Source organism: Enoplosus armatus, chromosome 2, assembly GCF_043641665.1.
Source record: "Enoplosus armatus isolate fEnoArm2 chromosome 2, fEnoArm2.hap1, whole genome shotgun sequence".
Classification (NCBI taxonomy): Eukaryota; Metazoa; Chordata; class Actinopteri; order Centrarchiformes; family Enoplosidae; genus Enoplosus; species Enoplosus armatus.
The window spans coordinates 22180690-22203407 of NC_092181.1; the positions used below are offsets into that span (position 1 = coordinate 22180690).

General features: G+C 39.5%; 3 protein-coding genes across 3 annotated transcripts; all 3 read left to right on the forward strand.

Moving 5' to 3' along the window:
* The first annotated feature begins 1031 nt into the window (after nucleotides 1–1031).
* Nucleotides 1032–8032, forward strand: pdia2 (protein disulfide isomerase family A, member 2). The gene is made up of 11 exons (XM_070921688.1): nucleotides 1032–1296; nucleotides 2039–2245; nucleotides 3744–3877; nucleotides 3972–4109; nucleotides 5132–5248; nucleotides 5371–5496; nucleotides 5666–5860; nucleotides 5955–6075; nucleotides 7316–7494; nucleotides 7659–7829; nucleotides 7920–8032. Exons 1-11 carry the CDS (start codon nucleotides 1032–1034, stop codon nucleotides 7974–7976), a joined length of 1710 nt encoding a protein of 569 aa, XP_070777789.1. The 3' UTR covers nucleotides 7977–8032.
* Nucleotides 8033–10167: 2135 nt separating this feature from the next.
* LOC139298960 (lipopolysaccharide-induced tumor necrosis factor-alpha factor homolog) lies at nucleotides 10168–14940 on the forward strand. Its single transcript, XM_070921794.1, has 5 exons — nucleotides 10168–10213; nucleotides 11775–11940; nucleotides 13234–13341; nucleotides 13437–13644; nucleotides 13760–14940. Exons 2-5 carry the CDS (start codon nucleotides 11802–11804, stop codon nucleotides 13863–13865), a joined length of 561 nt encoding a protein of 186 aa, XP_070777895.1. The 5' UTR covers nucleotides 10168–10213; nucleotides 11775–11801; the 3' UTR covers nucleotides 13866–14940.
* Nucleotides 14941–16585: 1645 nt separating this feature from the next.
* LOC139301968 (protein disulfide-isomerase) lies at nucleotides 16586–22598 on the forward strand. The gene is made up of 11 exons (XM_070925508.1): nucleotides 16586–16766; nucleotides 16882–17082; nucleotides 18996–19120; nucleotides 19216–19353; nucleotides 19597–19704; nucleotides 20439–20564; nucleotides 20660–20857; nucleotides 20954–21074; nucleotides 21832–22013; nucleotides 22228–22317; nucleotides 22443–22598. Exons 1-11 carry the CDS (start codon nucleotides 16586–16588, stop codon nucleotides 22542–22544), a joined length of 1572 nt encoding a protein of 523 aa, XP_070781609.1. The 3' UTR covers nucleotides 22545–22598.
* Nucleotides 22599–22718: the final 120 nt, after the last annotated feature.

Sequence of the window (22718 nt, forward strand, 5' to 3'; positions counted from 1 at the left end):
ATATTTGTAATTATTCATGTTTCAAGATACATTCATTTCCCAAAAAAAAAAGATCTGTTGATCTGTGTTGTTTTTCTTGAATTTGATTGATGAGAATCAATTATAGAGAGAAATGACTTGGTAAGATGGAGATTTTGTTTTTGCAGTGAATATATTTTTTATTAAAAATGCTCCAGAACAGATACTAAATGCACCTTCTGGTGGTTTCCAAGGTCAAGAATCAAGCCAACAAAAACCTTGAAAGTCCTTAAAATGCTCAGAAAAAAATATATTTGTTTTGGAGGTGGTTGAGGCAGATATCTCAAAACCTCAGCACATGCAGTAAAACCAAAATGATCTGAAAGCCAGACCCTTTAAAGGGGATTAAAATATATAATCACATCTGGTCCAACACGTACTGTGAGTCTGCTGACAATTTTTTAAAGTCACTGACAGAACTCATCTCCAAATAGCCCTCAGGTCTGTCCTGTCTTTTCTGTTAAACAGTAGTGGGAGAGAGGAGGGAGAGGTGAAAGTGTTTCCTGTAGTTTAAGTAAACAGAAATAGCGAGATGAAAGAGAACAGTGAAGAAGAGAGAGCTAGAAATCCACATAATTACTGAGCTGTCACTGTTTTTAGGTAAATGAGGGTCTGATAAGACCCAGAGAGAGGAGCGAAAGATTAAAGTACAAACACGTACATGCTACCATCTGGTGGGTGATGGGCTCTGAAAGCTAAAGACGCAGTGAAGAAAATAATCAAGAAAAATATTAAAAGTGAGGAGAGAAAGATAAAGAGGTGTGATGAGTGTAGAAAGCCTTAACAGTGGACCAGCCAGTTTTTCCCAATTCTGAATCTACAGGGCACCATTTGATTGGTTTAGACTGGAGAGAGTCCCCCGCAGGCGTACCGTCTGATTGGATGAGCGGGAAGGCCAGTAAAATTTCGACACACACTCTCCATCATAGACAAATAAAGGTACAAACTTTCAGTGACACATGTATTGTGGGTTTCCATACCTGAGCGGAGGTACCTGAGCAGAAAACGGCAACATGAGGACGCGCACGCTTTTGTCCATGACTCTGCTGGGCCTTCTGCTGTGGGCCTCCTGCACCCAGGCCAACGACACAGACGCCAACGATGACGAAAAGACCGAAAAACAACACAAGATATCATCAGACGGCGCAGAGGACACAGAAGAGGCACCAAAGAAAGAGAAAACGACGGAGATAGAGGAGGAGAAAGATGTGATGGTTCTCCACATCAACAACTTCGCCAGAGCTCTCAGCGAAAATCAGTTTTTACTGGTTGAATTCTGTAAGTAGTTGTGAATTATAATGTAGAAGCAGTAGAGGGATCACTGTTAATGATGAATGAACTCCTTTGTGCCCATTAGGTGACATTAAACTACATATATTAGGAGTGTGTTGCTTTTTAGCTCAGATAACATCAGTGGCAACATATGTTGGGCCCAAAAGGACTGTCGTTGACCAGTTTTGTGTTAAAAGATGTATTTTTCCTAAAGACGACATGCAGATGTGATGCAGAAGTACAAAAACTAAAGAGTAAAATGAACATGGAGGTTCCTTCTTGACCTTGGGAACACAGATACTAAAATTAAGCTGAAGAAGGCCATGGGATATGACCGAAAGCTTCAGGAATAGCTAACTAAGTGGACCTTGAGTTTAGAATTTTTATCACAGTATAAATGTAAAATGTCTTGTCTTGAGTTTTCCACCATTACGCGCTGTGGTGTTATCATACAAACGTGGCCTGTCCTGTCCAGATGCTCTCCTGGTTCAACTCTCCCACAGATGAGCTCAGAAAGGAAAAGAGCCCAACTGCCATGGTTGCTATCAGCAGCTCATTTCCATGTGTATCTGTGCATGTGCTGCTGATAGCAACAAGAAACTGGACTGTGGAGTTACTGCATGTCTGCTGCTTGATTTTCTGTAATTCTACTACACGGAAACACATTTAAACTCCCATGTTGTATAAAGAGATTAACTATCTATCTATATATATATACGTGTGTGTGTGTGTGTGTTTGTGTGTTTAGATGCTCCCTGGTGTGGCCACTGTCGACAGCTGGAGCCAGTTTATGCAGAGGCTGCTGGGAAGCTGAAGACGGAGGAACGCGCGATGCGTTTGGCCAAAGTGGACGCCACGCAGGAGAAGGAGCTGAGTGACGAGTTTGACGTCAGAGGCTTCCCCACCTTGAAACTGTTCGTCAATGGAGACCGCAAGCAGCCCATCAACTACACTGGTAAACACACACACACACAATGTAACTGTAGACTACACTGGTAAACACACACATACACAATGTAACTGTAGACTACACTGGTAAACACACACACATAATGTAACTGTAGACTACACTGGTCCAGCCTGACTGTAGCCTGAACAGCCATTCCTGAGCCTAGTGTGTGTGTGTGTGTGTGTGTGTGTGTGTGTGTGTGTGTGTTACCACTGCTGAACCTGTCTACCCTCTTTAATGCCTTAAGTTATTTGATTGGATCAACGATTTTTTTTGTGTCTTCAATGATTGACTGTAGAAATCAACTGTCTTTTATTTTATCTTGTTTAATTTTGTTTTCTTTTAATATCTTTTTAAAGAAATAGTTCAACCTTTTGTGGGAAAACACACCTATTTGTTTTCTTCAAGAGAATTAGATGAGAGGATTGATACCAGTCTCATGTTTGTGTGACTATGAAGCTTTACCCAATAGATGATTAGCTTAGCTTATTTTAGCTTAGCATAAAGACTTGAAACAAGGGGAAACAGCTACCTATAAGGTCCTCTTAATTTTGGCACAGGTAGTACCGGAAGAATTAATTGTTGTTACGTCTAGGGGAATTAAAAAATCAACAAAAAAATATTCCAGCACCTAACCCCTTGTAAAACCACTAGTGTTGGTTTTACACCTCAGTTTTTGCAAGAAGTTAACAAACGAGATATAGCAGTCTTGTCTAATGTGTTATTTAGTTAGATTTAGTGGTGCTGGAAGAGCCAGGCTAGCGGTTTCCCTGCTTCCAGCCTTTATGCTAAGCTAAGCTAACTGGTTTGCTGTAGATTTGTACAGATATGAGAGCGGTAACCCTAACCCTAATGTCAAATTATTCCTTTAATTTGTTAACTAAAGCACTGGTAGGCATATTTTTTAGCATTGGAGAGAGCCACGCTCGGTGTTTACCCCTGTTTCCAGTCTTTATGCTACTAAGCTAACTGGCTACTTTTCATATTTAGCATACAAATATTGAGAGTGGAATCAATCTTCTCATCTCTCAGCAAGAAAGCGAATTAAGTGTATTTCCCAAAATGTCAAACTATTACTTTAAGTAGTGAAATGTAACGCTGGTGTGTATTTTTGAACTTTGGAGAGAGCCATGCTAATGTTAGCTCTTTTCCCATGTTTCCAGTCTTTATGCTAAACAGCTTCATACACACATACTCATTTTAGTTTAACTCTCACAAAAAAGTGTGTTTTCCAAAAGGCAAAAAACTTTTCCTTTAATACTGTTTTACAGATATATTATATTATACTACCTTCTCAGTATACCTGATTATGACACTAACTTCCATTTCTGAGCCTAGTGTATACAGTATGTGTGTGTGTCACACGCCTATTTGTCTGAATCAACATATTTTTGCATATTTTTATAATAACCTAATTGATTTGAGCTACACAGTTACTTTTGTTTTCTTTTTATTTTACATCGTGACATGACTTGATTTGTTTGTGGTTGTGCCTGTTTTCCAGGTCAGAGGTCAGTAGAGGGAATAATCCAGTGGATGAAGCGTCGTACAGGCCCCGGTGCCCCAGCGCTCGACTCTGCAGACTCTGCAGCTCAGTTCATCGATTCCCATAATGTCGCTGTTGTAGGATTCTTTAATGTAAGTTCATCTATTTTTATCCTAACTAATAAATCATAAAACCACATATTTGTATTCATATTCATGTTTACATTTTGATTTATATTTTTGTTAGGATCTAGAAAGTGAGGAGGCCAAGGTGTTCAAGGAAGTTAGTATGGATATGACTGACACCGAGTTTGCTGTGTCAGCGAGTCCTGAAGTTTTCCAGAAGTATGAAGTAAAAGCCAACTCAGTGGTGCTCTTCAAAAAGGTACGAACATGTTATGATACCAACTGAAAGGCTCAAGTGTTTTATCGGAAGGTAGTTCCAAGATACAAGAAGCTGTAATGATGTGAGCTTTGCTGCCATCTAGCGCCGAGAGATAGGCTCTACAGTATGTTACCGAATGTCCTCACAAGGATAGAAAGGTGAGGATATTTGCTGATTCTGACTTCTTTAAAAGTTTTGCTAACTTTAGAGTCTGGGTTTAGTTTAGAATAAGGACAAGCCTTGAGTTAGGTTTAGGGTTATATTTAGCCATATAGCAGAAGGTAAAGATTAGGCCCACAGCTACTATAATGACTATTTTTATTATGGATTAATCTGTCAGTTATTGTTTCAATTAATCGACTGATTGTTTAGTCGATAAAATGTCAGAAAATAGGAGAAAAAGCCAGGTCAATTTCCAGGACCCCTATAGAAATAAATTATATTATATTTTCAGTGTTTTATCCTGTGTCATGCACTTTTATGCAGCAACTTGTTTGTGTTACATGCATGGAAGGATTTCTGAATGGGCCTGAGGGGTCAGAGCCTCTATTTTAAGTGTCTGTTGACATTTCTGTTGGAAAGTCAATCAAACAACTACAAAGAGATTCGTGGTTATATCCTAGTCATAGTTTGTATTATTTAATATTATTTCTTAGCTTGTCCAGGTCCCATGTTTGGTTTAATCTGTTTTTTTTTGTGTGTTTTGTGAATATTGTTTCATTTGTATCTTGTTTATGACTGAATCAAATCAAATTCCCTGTGGCTGAAGGTTGCTTGTTTTGTCTGACCATCAGTCCAAACACAAAGATATTGAATTTTCAATTAAATAACACAGAGAAAATCCTCACAAATGAGACGCTGAAACCAGTAGCTGTTTGGTATTTTTACTTGAAATATGAATTACAAAATTGTTATTGGTTAATTTTCTGTTGAATGACGAATCGTTTTATTGACTTTGCAATAGATTAGGAGGTTAGGGTTAGGTTTACCGAAGTTGAGTAAAACAAACGTGTGTTTTCCAGTTTGATGACGGCAGAGCAGACTTTGCATTGTCAGAAGACGGGAAGCTGGACAAAAGTAATCTGACCGCCTTCATCAAGGAAAACAGCCTGGAGCTGATCATCCAATTCAGCCTGCAGGTAACACACACACACACACACACACACACACACACACACACACACACAATTACAAAATTCAAATCAAAGGTAAAATTATATTGAAATTATGAAATGATGTGTATGTGTGTGTCTGTTTTCAGACTGCAGATAAGATCTTTGCCTCTAAAATCCTTCTGCACAACCTGCTGTTCATCAACTCCTCTGTGGAGAGTCAGACAGCCCTGGTGGACGAATCCAGGACTGTTGCCAAAACGTTCAAGGGCAAGGTAACGGTCTGGTGTGTGTGTGTGTGTGTGTGTGTGTGTGTGTGTGTGTGTGTGTGTGTGTGAGTGTGTGTGTGTTTGGGAGAGTGTGCCTTTGAGACAAAGTCAGTGGCAGAAATACATAAAACGTATTACCTGTGTTTTATATGTCTCGTGTGTGTGTGTTACGTAGATGCTGTTCATTACGATCGACGTGACAGAAAGTCTTTCTCATGTGCTGAACTTCTTCGGCGTGTCCGAGAAAGACGCCCCGACAGTACGCATCATCAACATGGAGACAGGAAAGAAGTTCACCATCACTGCTGGAGATATCACAGCAGATTCACTGAGACAGCTGTGCCAGGAGGTTATAGACGGCACTGCCAAGGTAACACACACACACAAACACACACACACACACGTTTCATAGTCAGTCACACAGCAGCATTAAAGCCAGTAACTGGTCTTGTTTTGTGGTGCAGCCCTACTATCGGTCTGAGGAGATCCCAGAGGACTGGAATAAAGGACCAGTCAAAGTCCTGGTGGCGAAAAACTTTGAGTCTGTCGCTCTGGACCCGACCAAAAACGTCTTTGTGGAGTTCTGTAAGTCCGTTTGTCTGCCCTGGAAAAAACGTTTTACTTTAGTTTAAACTTTAGTGAAATAAATTCATCTTTTATCATCAATTTATTAGCTCTTGACTTAAATGATGAGTTGAATTAATGTCCTGCTCAGAGTTCATTAACTAACACTGGCTGTGTCTGAAATCACTCCCTGTTTGCTGCCTAATGGACTGTGTCACAGCACAGGTAGTACTAGTTAAATGTTTTGTTATTAGGTCTGCGGGATTTAATTACCGCTAAGCCTTGCTAGCTTTAACAAATAGACGCCGACAGAAACTAAACCAAGATGCTTCAGGGATGAGGGTTGTTAGCAGCACACCTCTCTCATGTGTCCATCTCTACTGTCCTCTCTCCTCAGTCTGTCCTCAGACCAGCTCAAGACCCGCCTTCTTGAAGCTTGGTAGCAAATCAAAAATGACAACCTGTGACATGGACTACTATATATATAACTATATTTACTTTCTGCCGTTTTTATTTGAGTGCACAAAAATTCTTACAATGGAGCAAAGGGTTTACTGTCCACAGTATGAAGCCTACACAACTTTCTGTTAAAAAATCCCACAATGCAATTCTTTGTCTTTGCTGGGTGTGTAAATTAACATTGATTAATGATTGGTTCTAACTTAAAAGTCATTAACATCAACATTCACGTCATAATTAGGACTAGAAAACTTGGATTCGTCTGAAATCTCTAATGTCTTCAACCTGAAGCTAAATATGCGACAGCAAACAAACATGGACGCCTCATCAGTCGTCATTCAAGGTCCTTGAAGACTCGTTTAATGGATACTGTGCTGTATTGGCGATGGATTGTGTAACCCTCAACATGACCAACACTTACTAACGTTATACATTCAGTGTTCAAAGGCAGTGAGACAGTCGGAGTCTCCAGTAATAAGAGAAGCTGACACATGATGAGACTGACAGCCGACATGGAATCTTTTCCATCCTCACCTTTCATCCCACATGACCTGAATGTGGAATTATTGACGTGCTACCCAGCTTGCATTGTATTTGATCTAAGACCCTGCAGAAAGCCACCGCTCTAGTATGAAAAAAGTTGAATAAATCAGGGAAACTTGTTGAAATAACTTTAAATGTTTTGCAGTGTAGACGTCAGGAAACCCACTGATGTAAAACTGATATAAAAGTTACCAGATGTGCCCTGTCATCTTCTAACAGCGGTGTGTGTGTGTGTGTGTGTGTGTGTGTGTGTGTGTAGATGCTCCATGGTGTGGACACTGTAAGGAACTGACTCCCATCTGGGAGCAGCTGGGTGAAAAGTATGCCGACAGTGATGACATTATCATAGCCAAGATGGACGCCACAGCCAACGAGGTGGAGTCTGTTTCCATTGAAGAATTCCCAACACTCAAATATTACCCAGCCGGTGGCAAAGAGGTACACATACACACTTCAGTCCAGCTACACAAGCTCTACATACAGACAAACGTTTGTTTGTACAAATTTTCTTTTGATTATTTCTCTCTCTCACTCATCCTGTCCTCCATCTTTGTTCCTTTCTCTCTCTCTTTTCTGTCTCTTCCTCCTGTGTTGTCCTGTAGGTGGTCAGCTACACTGGAAAAAGGGATCTGGAGACCATGTCTAAGTTCCTGGATGATGGAGGAGTGTTGCCTGAGGGGGAAAGTGATGAAAAAGAACAAGAGGATGATGAGGAAGGCGAGGACGGCGAGGAAGGCGAGGAAGGTGATGACGACGCTGGTGATGATAGCAAGGTTTGTATTTTTACTGCTACTTTATATATTTTTCTGGTAAATAATAAATCTACTCTACTCACCAATCCATTTAATTTTTCTCTCTTACAGGAGACTGATGAGTCTGCAGAGGTACCAGCCAACACAACATCTAAAGATGAGCTGTGATGTCACTTCGGTTTCCAGCCAATCAGGATCAACCTAGCATCTTCCAATTTTTCTTAATAAAATTGCCTTGGGTTACAAACATAAAGATGTTGTGTACTTATGACTATTTTTAACAGACTTTAATCACTGTTTTGTTTGTATTAAACTTAATTTGATTCATATTCACTGTGGACAAATATTACATTACATTTCTCTAAATCTCAGTCTCATGAATTCAATTCAAGACACTTGAATAGTTAAAGTCTTTCTGAGTCGTGTGACGGAAAACATGAATAACACATAAATCAGTTTACCGTACAAGATGAATCAACATGTTTATGGGAAGCATCATGAAAGTCAACATTATCAGAACTTCTGCAAGTGGAAAAACAATTAAGAGGAGACAATATGGAAGAGATTTATAGTTAACTATGAAGAGTGACAGAGCACAGGAGGAAGTAGATCGAAAGATAGAGTTTCACATTCCTGAGTGACATCGACAAGACCAACAGACAAGAGTCGTAAACAATGGTGGACGAATCAAAGGAGGCGCATTTTATGTAAACACACAGAAACAATTGATAGACTGAAACAACACACAGTTGTTATATGTATGAATGATAATTAACAAAAAGTACCTTAAATAACTAGGGCGAGTATTAAGATATAGCGCAACAAGACTAAGTCTATAGCCAGACTAGCGGCATGCTAACATGCACACAATGACAATGCTAGTGTGTTGATGTTTAGAAGTTATAATGTTTACCATCTTAGCTTAACGTGTTGCATGCTAGCATTTGCGAATCAGCACTTAACACAAAATGTGGCGTCAGAAAGAAGTGAGTTTACCAGACCTCTGTAGCCCACTCCTCATCTCTGTTTGGGATTAGTGGCTTGAGGCTACTAGCATAATAAGTCTCGACAAAAAATAAGAATGCATGAAGTAAAAAAGATGATGTCTCTGGTTTTGCTGCATCTATCTTGATACTTTTTTTTTTTTAACAGGAGCTGTTGTTGAGCTTGCTATCTTAGGAGTCAGGAGGCATGTGATTGGCTGAATGGCAAGCGGGAGGTGACAAAACCACTGTCATAAAAAGTGCCGTTATGAAATAAAAAGTGACATTTGAAAAAGGACATTTTGTAATGAAAATGAACTATGTTTTAAATAAGAATGATGAAATAACATCTCATGATAGAGTTTTAATAATTTCTTTAATAATTTCACTAACTATTGTTTCATTTATATATTTTACACAATCGAATCATGTAATTATTTCATAATTATTTATTTAGTATTGAATACTTAGGGGCTCCATAGCTTACAACTACATCACAGTGTTATAAACCAATGATTTAATGTTTATTTACTGGTTATAAATGCCAAATAGGGGGTGATTAAAGTAAAGAATTGGCTGTGTTGATTCCCTTTTTTAACTTTCACCATGCAAAAGAGAGTGAACTACTGGCAATGGACCACCCTGTATAAATAAAGGTTGAATGAATGAATGAAAAAGGCTTTAGCATAACAAATCATAAAGAATATAATAAGAAACTGCCATACTACCTTTTTTGAACCACTGAACTACCATAAATGAACTACCATATATTTATGTAACATGTATGACTAATAACTAACTTATAAATGTACTTACCTTTCCTACAAACAATTACTGCATAGTTCTCCAGTAAATACTTTCATGTTCACATACTTGATTCTATTTTATGTCTTGGTAAATAAAATAATGTATTTATGTGAAGGAAATATTTAAAATATTACTGCATTATGTCTTAAGTTAAGTGCTGCACTGTAAATAAAGTGCTACCAGAGAATGAGTTTGCATTTAGGAAACAGATAAAAAAAAGTAGACTTATATGAAGGTGAGTTTGTAGAAGGGAAACAGCTGAAGAGGGTTGGTTTTCAGTCTGTGGGAAGTAAAATGTTTCTAATTCCAGAGGGAAACAGGTTCAACAGGCTGTGATGTCACGACTGACACCAACATGGTACGCGTTTCCTCCTACCAGCAGAGCTTCCTCACTTGTCCAAGGTAAGACCACTGCTCTGCCAGATCTCACTCATCACACTGTTTAATTTCATGAAGGAGGACACGTACTACTCTTTACAGGCAGTATTTGGAGTTGGTTCATGTCGGAGGCAGGCCTGCGCCTGTTTGGATCAGATAGCAGGGTTTTGGATGTACCTTGTTTACATAAGAGAAAGAGTACCATGTGAGATAGAATTACTTGGCTGCATTCAGGAGGTGTGTTTAATGGCTGATACAGTCGGTTTTCGATGACAGTATTGGCATGAAAACACATCTTGGGGAGAAGTGGAATCACATGATTCAGGATTTATCTGTGTTCAGTGACACATACTATAATGACACTGTGTTATTTTGAATGTATTGTAAGTGTTTAACTGAGCATTTGAACTGTGTTAAGGTGATGTGAGTATGACCTATTTAAAAATGTAGATACTTCACATCAATTTCATAACAAAGCAGAGTACAAACATTTTGAATTGACGTTCTCTCTGAATCTACTGTTTGTATTCATGTGTGTATGTATATATATATATATATATATATATATATATATATATATATATATATATATAATATATAATTAATTAAAAGTAATGTAGTATCAAGAGTGTTATACTGGAGAAATGTGTGTGTGTGTGTGTGTGTGTGTGTGTGTTGTTGACACTGTCACTTTAAAGCTCTGTTGCTCTGGTAAAGTACAGAGAGACTGAGAGCTGAGATGTTCACAGTATCTTCAGTATTTAGAAACTGACTGACTGACTTTTTCACCTATGTTCAGTGTCCTCATGCACACTGAGCTGGTAAAAAGTAGAGTCATCAGTCAGGAACCAAATAGAGTCGACAGTGCCAATATAGAAGAGTATATTACAGGTACGTTAAAAACTGGGAAAATGCCACGTTGTTAATTAAGAATAAGACAGCACATATCTCCACCAATGACAATAGAAAATCGAAATGGAAAATCTATAATTGGGTCCGGACCTACATCATATGATAGACAGTCAAACGATACATGCAGTAAAATGCTCAAAGACACCATATATCGAAATGTTAAGAAATCCTTTATGAAAACGAATTGCTAGCTGTTTGACACTTACTAGCTTTTTCTAGAGCTTTAAACGTCATCTGACAGTTTTTTTTTATCAGCGGAGAGGAGTTTGCTCAGTTTTCAATAGACTGAATGAACTCCAGAAACAGACTTCAGCTGAATATGAACATGAGGAACAGATGGTCGTGTGGGGGCCGTTTAACCAGACGTTCTCTGGTCAATGGGGATGTGAGTGGCCTCCTTGATCTTGACTGACTTTGACTCCTTCCCAGAGGATGCTGGAGATGCAATTTTGGTCCATTGTTCCATCTGTTTCCAGTCTTCTTGACAACTGAACCGTCTCAATGACAACTGAGCAAATTATATCTGCTGATTAAGGCTGTGAGATGCGGCCTATCTTTGCTGTCTTTGCTCAGCCCTGTTGTCCTTGTTTTTAGCTGTATGTCTATTTGTATCTATCTTCCTGAAAATTGTTCTTGGAACTGTGTGTAAGCAAAAAGCAGTTAAATTCTTCGTGTGTAGACATACTTGGCCGATAAAGATTCTGATTCTGAAAACTGAGGAAAAAGCTAATAAACTGACTCTGATTGAAGATAAGTGTGTCAAACTTCTGTTTCCGAGGTTAACAGTGAACTTTCATGCTAAATCTCTCGTTCCTTAACTTACTAAACACCATTAAGTGTCTTTGTGTGTGAATTCTCTGCTGTCTCTTCTCCTCTTTATCACTAGCTTCCTGTTTGACTGGATGATCTCCTGATGGAACCTCCTTCATATGCGGAGGCCAGTCTCCACCCTCCCGCTCTGGGCACACAAGCGCTCAACATCCCCCCTCCCCCATCCTACGACGCCTCTCTCGACTCCCCCTCGACACCGCCTCCCACTTATGGAGAAGCAAGTAAGTTAAAATCTCACTGGTATTTATTTCACAGCTCATCATCATATGGAGAATACATCCGCACTCAGTCGGCTACATTTCAAAAAATTCATCTTTTGTTTCTCTGTTTTGGCCTGAAAATGCCTGTTTTGTGTTTTAGTCTTTAGCCTGCTCAGACACAGTCTTGGACTAATGTGTCAGTAATGTTAAGAAACCAACTTCCTCTCGCAATCATTAATTTAAATTGTCTATATAGCCGATCGCACAGTACAGTTTTTGTCATTAACCTGTATTCATATTCAGTTTGTCACACAACTTCAATTTTAGGCTCATTCTGATGACATTAGTCTCGCATAGCCAGACCAATCTCCACACTTTGGAGACAGGTCTGGCTCAACCTATCGTTGTTCTGGGACAGGGGGGGAAAAACGCTCTGGCTTGTTTGTATTTCTTTAAACCAATCACAATTGTCTTGGGCGTCACTAAGCCCAGGATGCCAATGTGTCCTTGCAAAATAGTATGTGGGAGGAACATTTGCACGTGGGGAGGTGAGCCCCGGTGTAAATCCCTGCAAAAGAATACGACAAAAATGTAATCGACGTATGTAAGTCGATGATGTAAGTCACTATGTGACTTTACTACTTTTACTGTTAAAAAAGACAAACATAACTTGATCATCGGTGTCCTACAGGTGAAGCCTACCTATAGTTTAGTTCTGGAGGAGCTTTCTGGACCCGTTAAAACCACAGATGATCCAAATCTTTGTCAAAACTCTGAGGTTGTTGTTTCACGTAGCGTGGGAGACTTTGAAAACAGTAACACCCAGGTAGCGGAAGGGGAGGAGAATGCCAAATGAAATAGTTGCCCAATGGCAGACTTATTCCAGCAGCCTACATCCGGTGAGTCAGACTATGACAACACAAACAGAACAATTTGTAAATGACAACAACTAAAATGTAAATTTGCCTGTATTCAAACACAGTATAGGTGATTACAGAGAGCAGCAGGAGGCAGAAAGGCTGTCTGTCCCACTGCAGCTGATTTCACGATATAGTTGTTCTCATTTACATATTTTTCTGTTTCTGCACTGAACAAGTATGAAAAAGTTATTAACTCCCAGAGAAAGTTAGAGGCGACTAAAGGTTGTCTTCTTAACTTTACTGGCACACCACCCCGACCACTGAGCTGGCTTACTTCAGTGTTTACCCCATATACGCTGAAACACCAAGCAGGAGTTTTAAGGTTTATACGCGTCGTTTTGATGAAGCCTCATTTTGGAGGAGAAACTCATGAGAATTTTTTTCTCTTTTCTAGTTACAATCCAGCCAGATCCTTTTCCTCTCCTGACTCCACCCAGGGTGCCAACTGCTGTGACATCACCTTCACAAAACACTGGAATCATAATCCATCCAATTACACAAGGTATTAAGGCTACATCTTTAATAGCATACATACAAACCAGCTGGACAGGTGAAAATAATATTAATTTAATGCTTCTTTTTTTGTTATGATGCCAGTTGGTGTAACGCCGCCTGTCAGCGGCAGACAAGCTGCGACAGTAGTAGTCGTGACCCAGCCGCAGCCTGTTCCTATCTCAGTGACATATCTGAGAGACGTCCCCGGTGTGGTGCGCTGCCCTCACTGCCACCATACTGTCACCACTAAAGTCACATACCTGCCTGGGGGGGCTGCCTGGTGCATGTGTATACTTCTCACTGTGATGGGGTGAGACGCAGACACACACACATGCATGAGTATATTAATGTCAGAGTGCCAAACCAGCTTTAACAAAAGCGTCATCTATGTCTCCTGTCTCTGCATGTCTGTGTGTGTGTTTCAGGTTGGTCTGTGGTTTCTGTCTGATCCCCTTCATGGTACGTGGCCTACAGGATGCACATCATTCCTGCCCACAGTGTGGAAACCATCTGCACATATACAAAAGATGACGCTGTCAGGATCAATAAGGCTCGTCTTGTCCTCAGTCCACCCAAAATCTCATCTCAACATATTCTTGTCACAATATGGATAAAGAAACTGTTGATGTCCTGATGTAAACAGCTCACTGCCCGAGCTACATGAGGAAGCAGGAACAGTTTCTACGGACGTTTTCATACATTTCTTTTGCCATAAAAACATGGAATCACCGTTGGAATCTTCTGGAATTCAAACTCACCACTGATTTTCACTATGAAGGACAAAACTCCCATCTTTTAACAGCTACAGGGGATGCGTACGTGACACCAAAAAATATATGATTTTCAATTTTTAATGTGATGTTTCTCTGACAGGCTGAGATACACATTTTGAACATTTGAACTCATTCTTCACAAGCAGAGAAGCATTTCTAATACAGAGAAGAAAACTAGGCAAAAACACTTTTTGCACTTTTGACCTGTTGTAAGAGTGTATTGTGCGGGTTTTAATTAAAATTAATGAGCACGAAGACAATCCTGAATCCGTCCCTGCATGTGAATACAGCACCATTTTACCACATGTGTGCAGGATGCTTTACAACATTAATGAGTGGAGGCAGAAGACGAAACAGAGAACAGTTATGATTAACATTATTTAGTTTTTCATTAATTTGACAATTGTGAATGTTTGTTAAAGCAAACAAGTCTGTTGGAAAACATACTGTAATTAATTGTTCTGCATAATTGTTCTTTCAAAGGCCCTGCACATCCAAGGTAAACCCACACCTGTTGCACCTGTTAGGGTGGTAAAAATAGCACCTTTATCATACATATTTTACATAGTAGTTAGGTGGCCTTGGTGTAATTCCAGCGTATACTTCTGCCCAATTTCAACATGAGCAGGTGTAATCAACCAGAGTAAGTGAACACATCTGTGTGATTGTGCAGGGCCTTTAAGGTACAATCTGCTACTACTCTAATGAACTGGCTTGTAATTCAAAGAGGTACACAAGATAATAACTAAAATAAATTAAAAAAATATTTGTTTTGGTTGCTGTAAAAAAAAATGTTAACATCAGTAAACTCCAGTCAATGAAGCTGATTATATTCCATATCTTTTTTTAAATTCCATGTTATAGATTTGCCTTTGCATTACTTTCCAAAGGTCGAATAACCACCATAACTAGAAGTTATAGCGGCAGTGTCAAAGTAGTTGCACTCCTCTTAACAGATTTGTAATAGTTTGACATTTTGGGAAATATGCTTTATCACTTTCTTGAAAATGAATACCACTCTCATGTCTGTGTGTCCATATGTGAAGCTACAGACCTAGTTTTGCATAAAAGCTGGGGGCATGGAGAAGCACTTAGCATGGCTAGCTAGCAGTGACTTCCTGGAGTATTGTCATTACCGTGAGGTTGCTACGCAACCAGTGAAGGCTTTATTCGACCAGAGCCTTGTCACACCTTGTCATACATAGCCTAAATTAGATTTCTTTGTCGCCGTTTGTTAATAAGTGAAAGCAGCTACCAACAAACAGCGTAGAGCTTCTTATAAATTAGTTGAATATATTGTATTAGCATAAATATTGTATATTTTGATGTAAATAAATGTGTTTGTTGATACTTCTTTTCGCCATGTGGGAGATATCTCAGATAGAAATCTCAGATATCTTGATTGACAATTGGTTGTTGTCATTGCTCCTGTCTCTTGTCATGTGTTTTCCTGTGAATCACTTACCCTGCACTATTAATAAACACTAAAGAGGTGACTGCTCGTCATTACAGTCTGAACGATATGGCAGTGGCAGTGGAAATAATCCCGTTTTTACACAAGATATCCACGTTTTTTTGTACGAGATATAATGTGTTGGCTTCAGAGATGCTGGTAGTAAGACTTTGTTACCTTTGGGCAGAGCCAGGCTAGCTGTTCCCCCCTCTTTCCAGTATCTATGCTAAGCTAACTGCCTCCTAGCTATATCCCCATAGACAGGTACTGTATGAGAGTCTAAACTTCTGCAAGAAATCGAATAAGCATATTTCTATTCCTTTAACAATAGACTTGATATATACTGTGATATAGACCTGCTGTGAATACCAGGTATAGAAAACAGGGTGAAGGTTGTGGTTGTGGGATACGTGCGGTGCCAGTGCTGCTGAGTCTATGCACTTCAATACAATGACTGATTGATGCACCTGCTTTACCTGTCCTAGATGTAATAATGTGTGACTCTCAGTATCTCTGCCAAGTTGGACTCAACTTCCTTTTTTTAATCAAAATGTTGTCATGTATTATTTATCATTCTATCATGTTGATAGGGAAGTAAAAATGGTCTCTGATTACTTTGACAAAAGTTGTTTTATTTTTCCAACATTTGTGCAGGTGGGTGGATTTTGCATATGAACAGACATATGTTTGAGTGCTTGAGCATAATGTGTGTGTGTGTGTGTGTGTGTGTGTGTGTGCTTTTGTGCTTCAATTTTGTCCTTGTTGAGGGTGTGTTAGGCAAAGGGCATTTAGATATTAGTGATATACTTGATATGAACAGCAGCCAATAGCAGAGATACAGCAGGGCTCAGATAAGTTAATCAGCTACAGACTGGTGGGCCTAGTCGGCAGATAACAAAAGCATTCACAGCACACACACACACACACACATATATATATATCAGCCCTTCCTTTCACTACTCCCTCCATACCCTCCCGTCAAGCTTGTTCCAGTGCCCAGTCTGTCAGTCTGTGGCTGAAGCGTCATGAGGACACTGTTGCTGCTGGGGGTGACGGCCTTGTGTCTCTGTGTGTTTGTCGCCACTGACACACAAGCCGACCGACAGGCAGACAAATCATCCCCCGAGAAGGATGAAATTTTACAGCTGAAGAAAGGCAATTTCAACAGGACACTGAGAAAATACAAGCAGCTGCTGATTCACTTCTGTAAGTTACACACACAAAAAGCTCCTTGACCTACATGTTTAGAAACTAAATGGTTTGTAAACATTCATCACGTTCACTCACTTACTGTGTGCGGTCTGTTTCCGTGTACACGTAGACGCTCCTCTGTCTGGTGAAGGCCATCGAGTCTCAGCAGCGTTCGAAGGTGCTGCTGCAGAGCTTCAGGGGTCAGAGGTCAAACTGGCAGTGCTTGATGTGACAAAGGAGAAGGACCTGGCTAAAGAACTCAATGCGACAGGCCTCCCCGCAATCAGGCTGTACCTTTCTGGAGACAAACACAACCCTGTACCCTGTCCTGGTACGTGCACATAACATTATACATGTATCATATAATTTATACGTACATTAAGCAGTTAATGGAGGTGTAATTTATCACTTTATTAAGAACTAAACCTTGAATAGTAGGGGGGAAAGTAGCCTACTTCCTTTGGAATATCTTTATGTATATTTCATTATATTCATTGCATAAAAAACAATAATAGCGCAGTACAACTGTACAATTAACCTGAACTTAATATCTGCAGGACGTTGTGTAACACTAGCAATTTGTATAAAATTATGAATTGACTATTTCCTGTGGATATTGCAATGTATCAGATGATTTGTCCTTATATTTATAGGAACACCTAGCTTTATAACAAATAGATAGATACAGAAAGACATAAACTTCAAAAATAACCCTTAAAGGTAGCTGTTTTCTTCACAGAAATGTATTAAATGCATTATATTTTATATATATATGTATATAAAAATTCTTACAAGTTTAAAATCAAGAGGGCTTCACGACCCCCCCATGGAGCTTTGGCGACCCCTGATGGGAGTTCGGACCCCCAGGTTGGGAACCACTGCTCTATAAAAACCAAGCAAATCAGAACCAGAGTTGTATTAGGGTGAACAGATTGATCACTTCTCATGATAATGTGCATGTAACCATCAAATAAATCTAAACTAAACATGTATATAAATTTCCCAACATGTCTATATACTGCATGATCTTATTCCTTTTGGAGAAAAGAATAAAATCATGCAGATCATCAGTATTTAACCTGGCTGTGCTGGCTTGCTAGCTACATCAAAATCTTTCCAATACAATCCTGCTTCAACCCACCTTTTTTCCTCATGATGAACCAATAAATAATAATTTGTTAAAAGTTTGATTTTTGTGGCAGAATACTAGAAATGTGAGGAAAAATACTCTCAGGATGGAAGCAGGACTGTAACAGTTGATAAACTGAGTTAGCTAACTTGCTAGCTAGCTTGCAAGTGGCTAAGCAAGCAAGTCTCAGCCACTAGCCGTCTGTTGCTAGGTCGTGCTGGCACGGTATTCAAAAAAAAATTTCTTGATGACTTCAATTATTTGTCTTACTGAGTATATTAACCTCCCATTTGTTGTTAAGCATCTATGTTTTAACATTAAACTACAATATTCTCAGTGTCCTAATTCTGCACCAGACTCGGTGGAGGAAACTTATTTTGCCTCATGGAGGCTTATTTTCTTCTCATACTGTAACACACCTCATCATTATCGTTTATTTAACAAGCAAATTGTCATTCAAAGTATGATATAGCAGCTGTGTGCATGTCTCTGTATGTTACAGTGAAATCAAATCATTCTACCACAGAAAAAGGCTAACAGGCTATCAGGCTGAATGCTAAATAAATATTAAACGTAGGAGCTGTAACCTCTAACTCTGGCTGCTTTCTTGCCAACAGTTAGAGAAGAGAAGTGATACCTCTTTCATGTCAGTGAACTAGAACTGGGAGGCTATCATGTTAGCTTAGCATAGACGCCGGGGGAAACAGCTGGCCTGGTTCTTCTCCAAAGTTAAAAATTTGCCTTAAAGCTCATTGATGAACACATTATATTGCGTTTGTTTAATCCCAGAGTCCTGTTGTCACGTGAGGTTTCCAGGCAACCAACAGAGACTCCAGGAAGTAGCTGCACATGGCTACTGGTTGCCAAGAAAAAGTTATAGCACATAACTCCTGTGAAACAAAACTTGTTGTTTTTACGTTTCAGTTCGTGTACAGATTAAACAAATGAGATACTTGTGAGCTTTAGAAGTTTAGGCATATATTTATTTTGGAGAGAGTCAGGCTAGCTGTTTCCCCCTGTTTCCAGTGTTCATGCTAAGCTAAGCTAACCACCTCCTGGCTTTAGCTCAGTAGTTAATAGTTGAAAATGTTTTGTTTTCCTGGATTGTGATTAAGTTCCTCAGAGCTCAGCTTCCATCTTGACCTGGTTGAAGAGGAGGGCGGGGTCTGCTGCTGACCTCATCACTGATCTTAGCCAATCAGAGGCCTCAGAGGAACTGATAGTGGTTGGGTTCTTTAAGGTGAATGCCAACAGTTTGATTTCCCAGCTTATCACATGTAATTAATTGGCTGAATAACAATGTGTGTGAGTTATTATGTATGCGTGTGTGTGTAGGAGCTGAACGGAGAGTACGTCCAGTTGTTCTACGCTGCAGCGATCGACCTTCCTGATGTTAGCTTTGCTGTGACACAGAACAATGAAGTTATCAGCAAATATGGTCTCACACATGATGTTGTACTGCTGCTTAAAAAGGTATACTGTATATATATACTGTATATAAAGTATATATAGTGTATATATATGTATATGTCTGTGTACTGTTTATGTTTTCTTAGTACTGACTCAATGCAAGAGATGGGATTTAAAACCATTAAACCATCACATGAAGCTGGTGCAATGCATTAACGCATAAAGTAGTTCAAGACCTGAGGTTCATTGCATTTTGTGTGTGTGTGTGTGTGTGTGTGTGTGTGTGTGTGTGTGTGTCTGCTGCAGTCTAAGCTCATCCAGGCTTACAAAATGATGCCTCAGACATCTAAAGAGGAGCTGATCGTTTTTATCACTGTCTACCAGATGGACCCAGTCACTGAGTACACTGGACAGGTAGAGTATTAGATGCATGGTACATTTTCACACTCATATAACTGCTCTACTCCCAAGTTTTGGAAATGTTACGTGTTCATTTATTTATTTATTTTTTGTATTTAAACTCACTGAGATGGGTTACTTAACTATATTAATACACTGAACAATGTCTATAGTCTTTGTTAGTATGTGTTTTGGTTTCAGTTGCCTTTATCTTTATAGGTTCAAAATCTGAAGGTCAAATGCATCTTTGCACGAATATGAACACTGGGAGGTTATCCTACATGTTAGGTCTAACATTTCATTCTGTTTCATTTTGTTCTCATATTTAAAATTTACACCCTAACCAGGCAACTCACCTGGGCGATACAGATAGTAAAATAAAATAAAAGTCATATTGTTGTTACTGAAACGCATGAGGTCAAAAGGGGATGAGTCTTTGAAACTGAAAAGATTTTGGGTGGAGTATTGTGTGGTTTTGCATTGCATCGTATTGTATTATATGTCTTTTCATAGGTCTCCTATCGAACTACTGTACTGTACCTTGAATGGCCAACAATGAAAAACAAAACAAAAGAAAGTAGACATTTTTTGGCATTGTCTTCTTTCATCTTGCTACTGTCTGAAAACCCACTCAACAAACAAGATACTCTATTGCAACACAGCTGAGATTTATTTCAACAGTTTGTACTTGCTAAAAGCCTATTTAGACACACATAACTTTATATTGTTAATGTTATTCTCTCTTGCAGACAGCCACTCAGATATTAACAGCGCCTGTGTTAAGCCATGCCCTCCTGTTTGTCAACAAAAGCTCTGCTGACTTTAAAGAGATCTACTCCGCCTTTAACAGCGCTGCAGCAGCATTCAGGTTGAAGGTAAATTATTTCAAAACAGCAGCATTTCCACGCGTGTTAGAACAATCCTCTTGCGAGCCGCTAAAGTATCTTCCCCGCTGCATGTGTGTGCACAGATATTGTTTGTGTGGGTGAACGTGGATGAGCCTCGTAATGGCAGGCTGATGGAGTACTTCCGGGTTCGGGAGCTCGAGGCTCCTCTCATCCGACTGGTCAACCTGACAGACCACGTGACCTATCACCTGCCGTCTGACACTTTGGACGAAGAGACCATAAAAACATTCTGCCGCTCCTACCTGGAGGGCAAGGCTAAGGTAACACTGACTCTCATCTAGTGTGTGATACATAACAGGAGGTGGAGAAACAGCTTGTCCCGATATCAATAATGTGTTTGTGTGTTAATGTGACAGCCTAAGATGCAGAGTGAACCGATACCTGAAGGATGGGACAAACAGCCGGTGAAGGAGCTGGTGGGAATGACTCTGGAGAAAGTCGTTTTTAACCCCAGCAAGACTGTTTTTGTCCTGTTCTGTATGTAATCACACTCTTCATTTAAAAACTACCCAATAAGCTTGGATTTGGAAATTTGCAGGTAAAAAGACGTCTAGTCACATGGGTTAATACTGGGCTAAGTTTGGCTGAAAAGTGTGACGCTTGGGTTGCATGTAAGCATTGTTTTAATAGCCATTTTATGTTAACAATGGATAAAATGACCAGGTGTTGCTCGTAGTGATGAACCCACCCAATTATCACCTGAGTCTGCAGTTCCCCTCAGCTCTACGGAGCGTTTTCAGCGTCTTTCAGCTCATTTTTTTAAAATTTTCCAGACCATAACCAGACAGCAGACAAAGTTAGCAACTAACGTGTGAATGTAGTGGAGCATTTAGCAGCTAAAGAGCCACATATTTACCTCAAGAGTTAGTGGATTATCATCATCATCATCAAACTCTAAATGCATGATAATGTTGCTCCACGTCTGCTGGATGTGTAAATACAGAACCGCTTGCTAACACATTTGCCACAAAAATTTAATAATAATAATATGTCAATCTTATGTTTTCAGCTTGTTTTGTTGCCCCCAAGTGGATAGAAAAGAAATTAACGCAGGTTTAAATACAACAAAGACAACCAACTAACTTGGCCCCTAGATGTCATTTGACTTTCAAATCAACAAACCCATGCTTCCTGGGTCACACTGCTTAGCTTTCTTAGCTTCTCACTCTTGATTTTCTATGCCACTTGTACTCACCACCTATACTCAGTAATCTATACTAAATGTGCATTCCAGATCTTTCCTACAGTCAGGAGTCCCGTGATCTGTTTCCGCTGTGGGAGGAGTTAGCCGAGGCCTTGAAGGAGCGAGAGGACGTGGTCATCGCTCGCATCGACGCCTCGGCCAATGACATCAACATGTCAATGCAGGGCACCTACCCATCGCTCTGCCTGTTCCCTGCTCTACACGCTGAAAGAGTATGGGGCATTTCAATTGTCTTTTTTAAAGGATTTTTTGGTGTGATGTCTTAAATATTTTCTTTTTTTCTTTTTCATTTGACGGTTTCACTGTATAAAGATGTGAACTAGTTTTGAATGAACTATCAACAATCAATTCAATTTTTACAGAAACAACATACAGTGTGTAAATGAGTTTGTGATGATTGTGAAATGACTGCTGTGTTCCTGTCAGATGCTGATTTACTCTGGTAAGAGGAAGGTGAAGGACCTGGTTAAGTTTTTGGATAAAGAGATGGCGAAAGCCAAAAAAGACAGAGTTAAGGTAAAATTATCTCCATTATTACAAAGCAGCACTGCAGTGGTTTGAGTTTGTATGACTGTGTGTGTTTAAGAGCTGGACTCTTTTTTTCTGTGTTAAAAATAAATGTCTTTCTTTTGTGTCTGCAGGAGGATGAAGACAGGAGGAAGTACATCGAGGCCATAAAAGCTGAAGAGGCAAAAAAAGCTGAAGAGGCAAAAAAAGCCAACAAAACCAAAGACGAGCTTTAATCCAAAAACAAAGAAAGTACAGTGTGTATGTGTGGTGTGTATGTGTGTGTGTGTCTGTCATACCTTTTAGTCTGTACTTTCTAAACACTGATCTGGTTTTATCTACTCAGCCGAGCTGTCATTAAACGTCTGTCCAATCAAATCTAATAAAGTCTTCAGTTAGAAACTCTGATG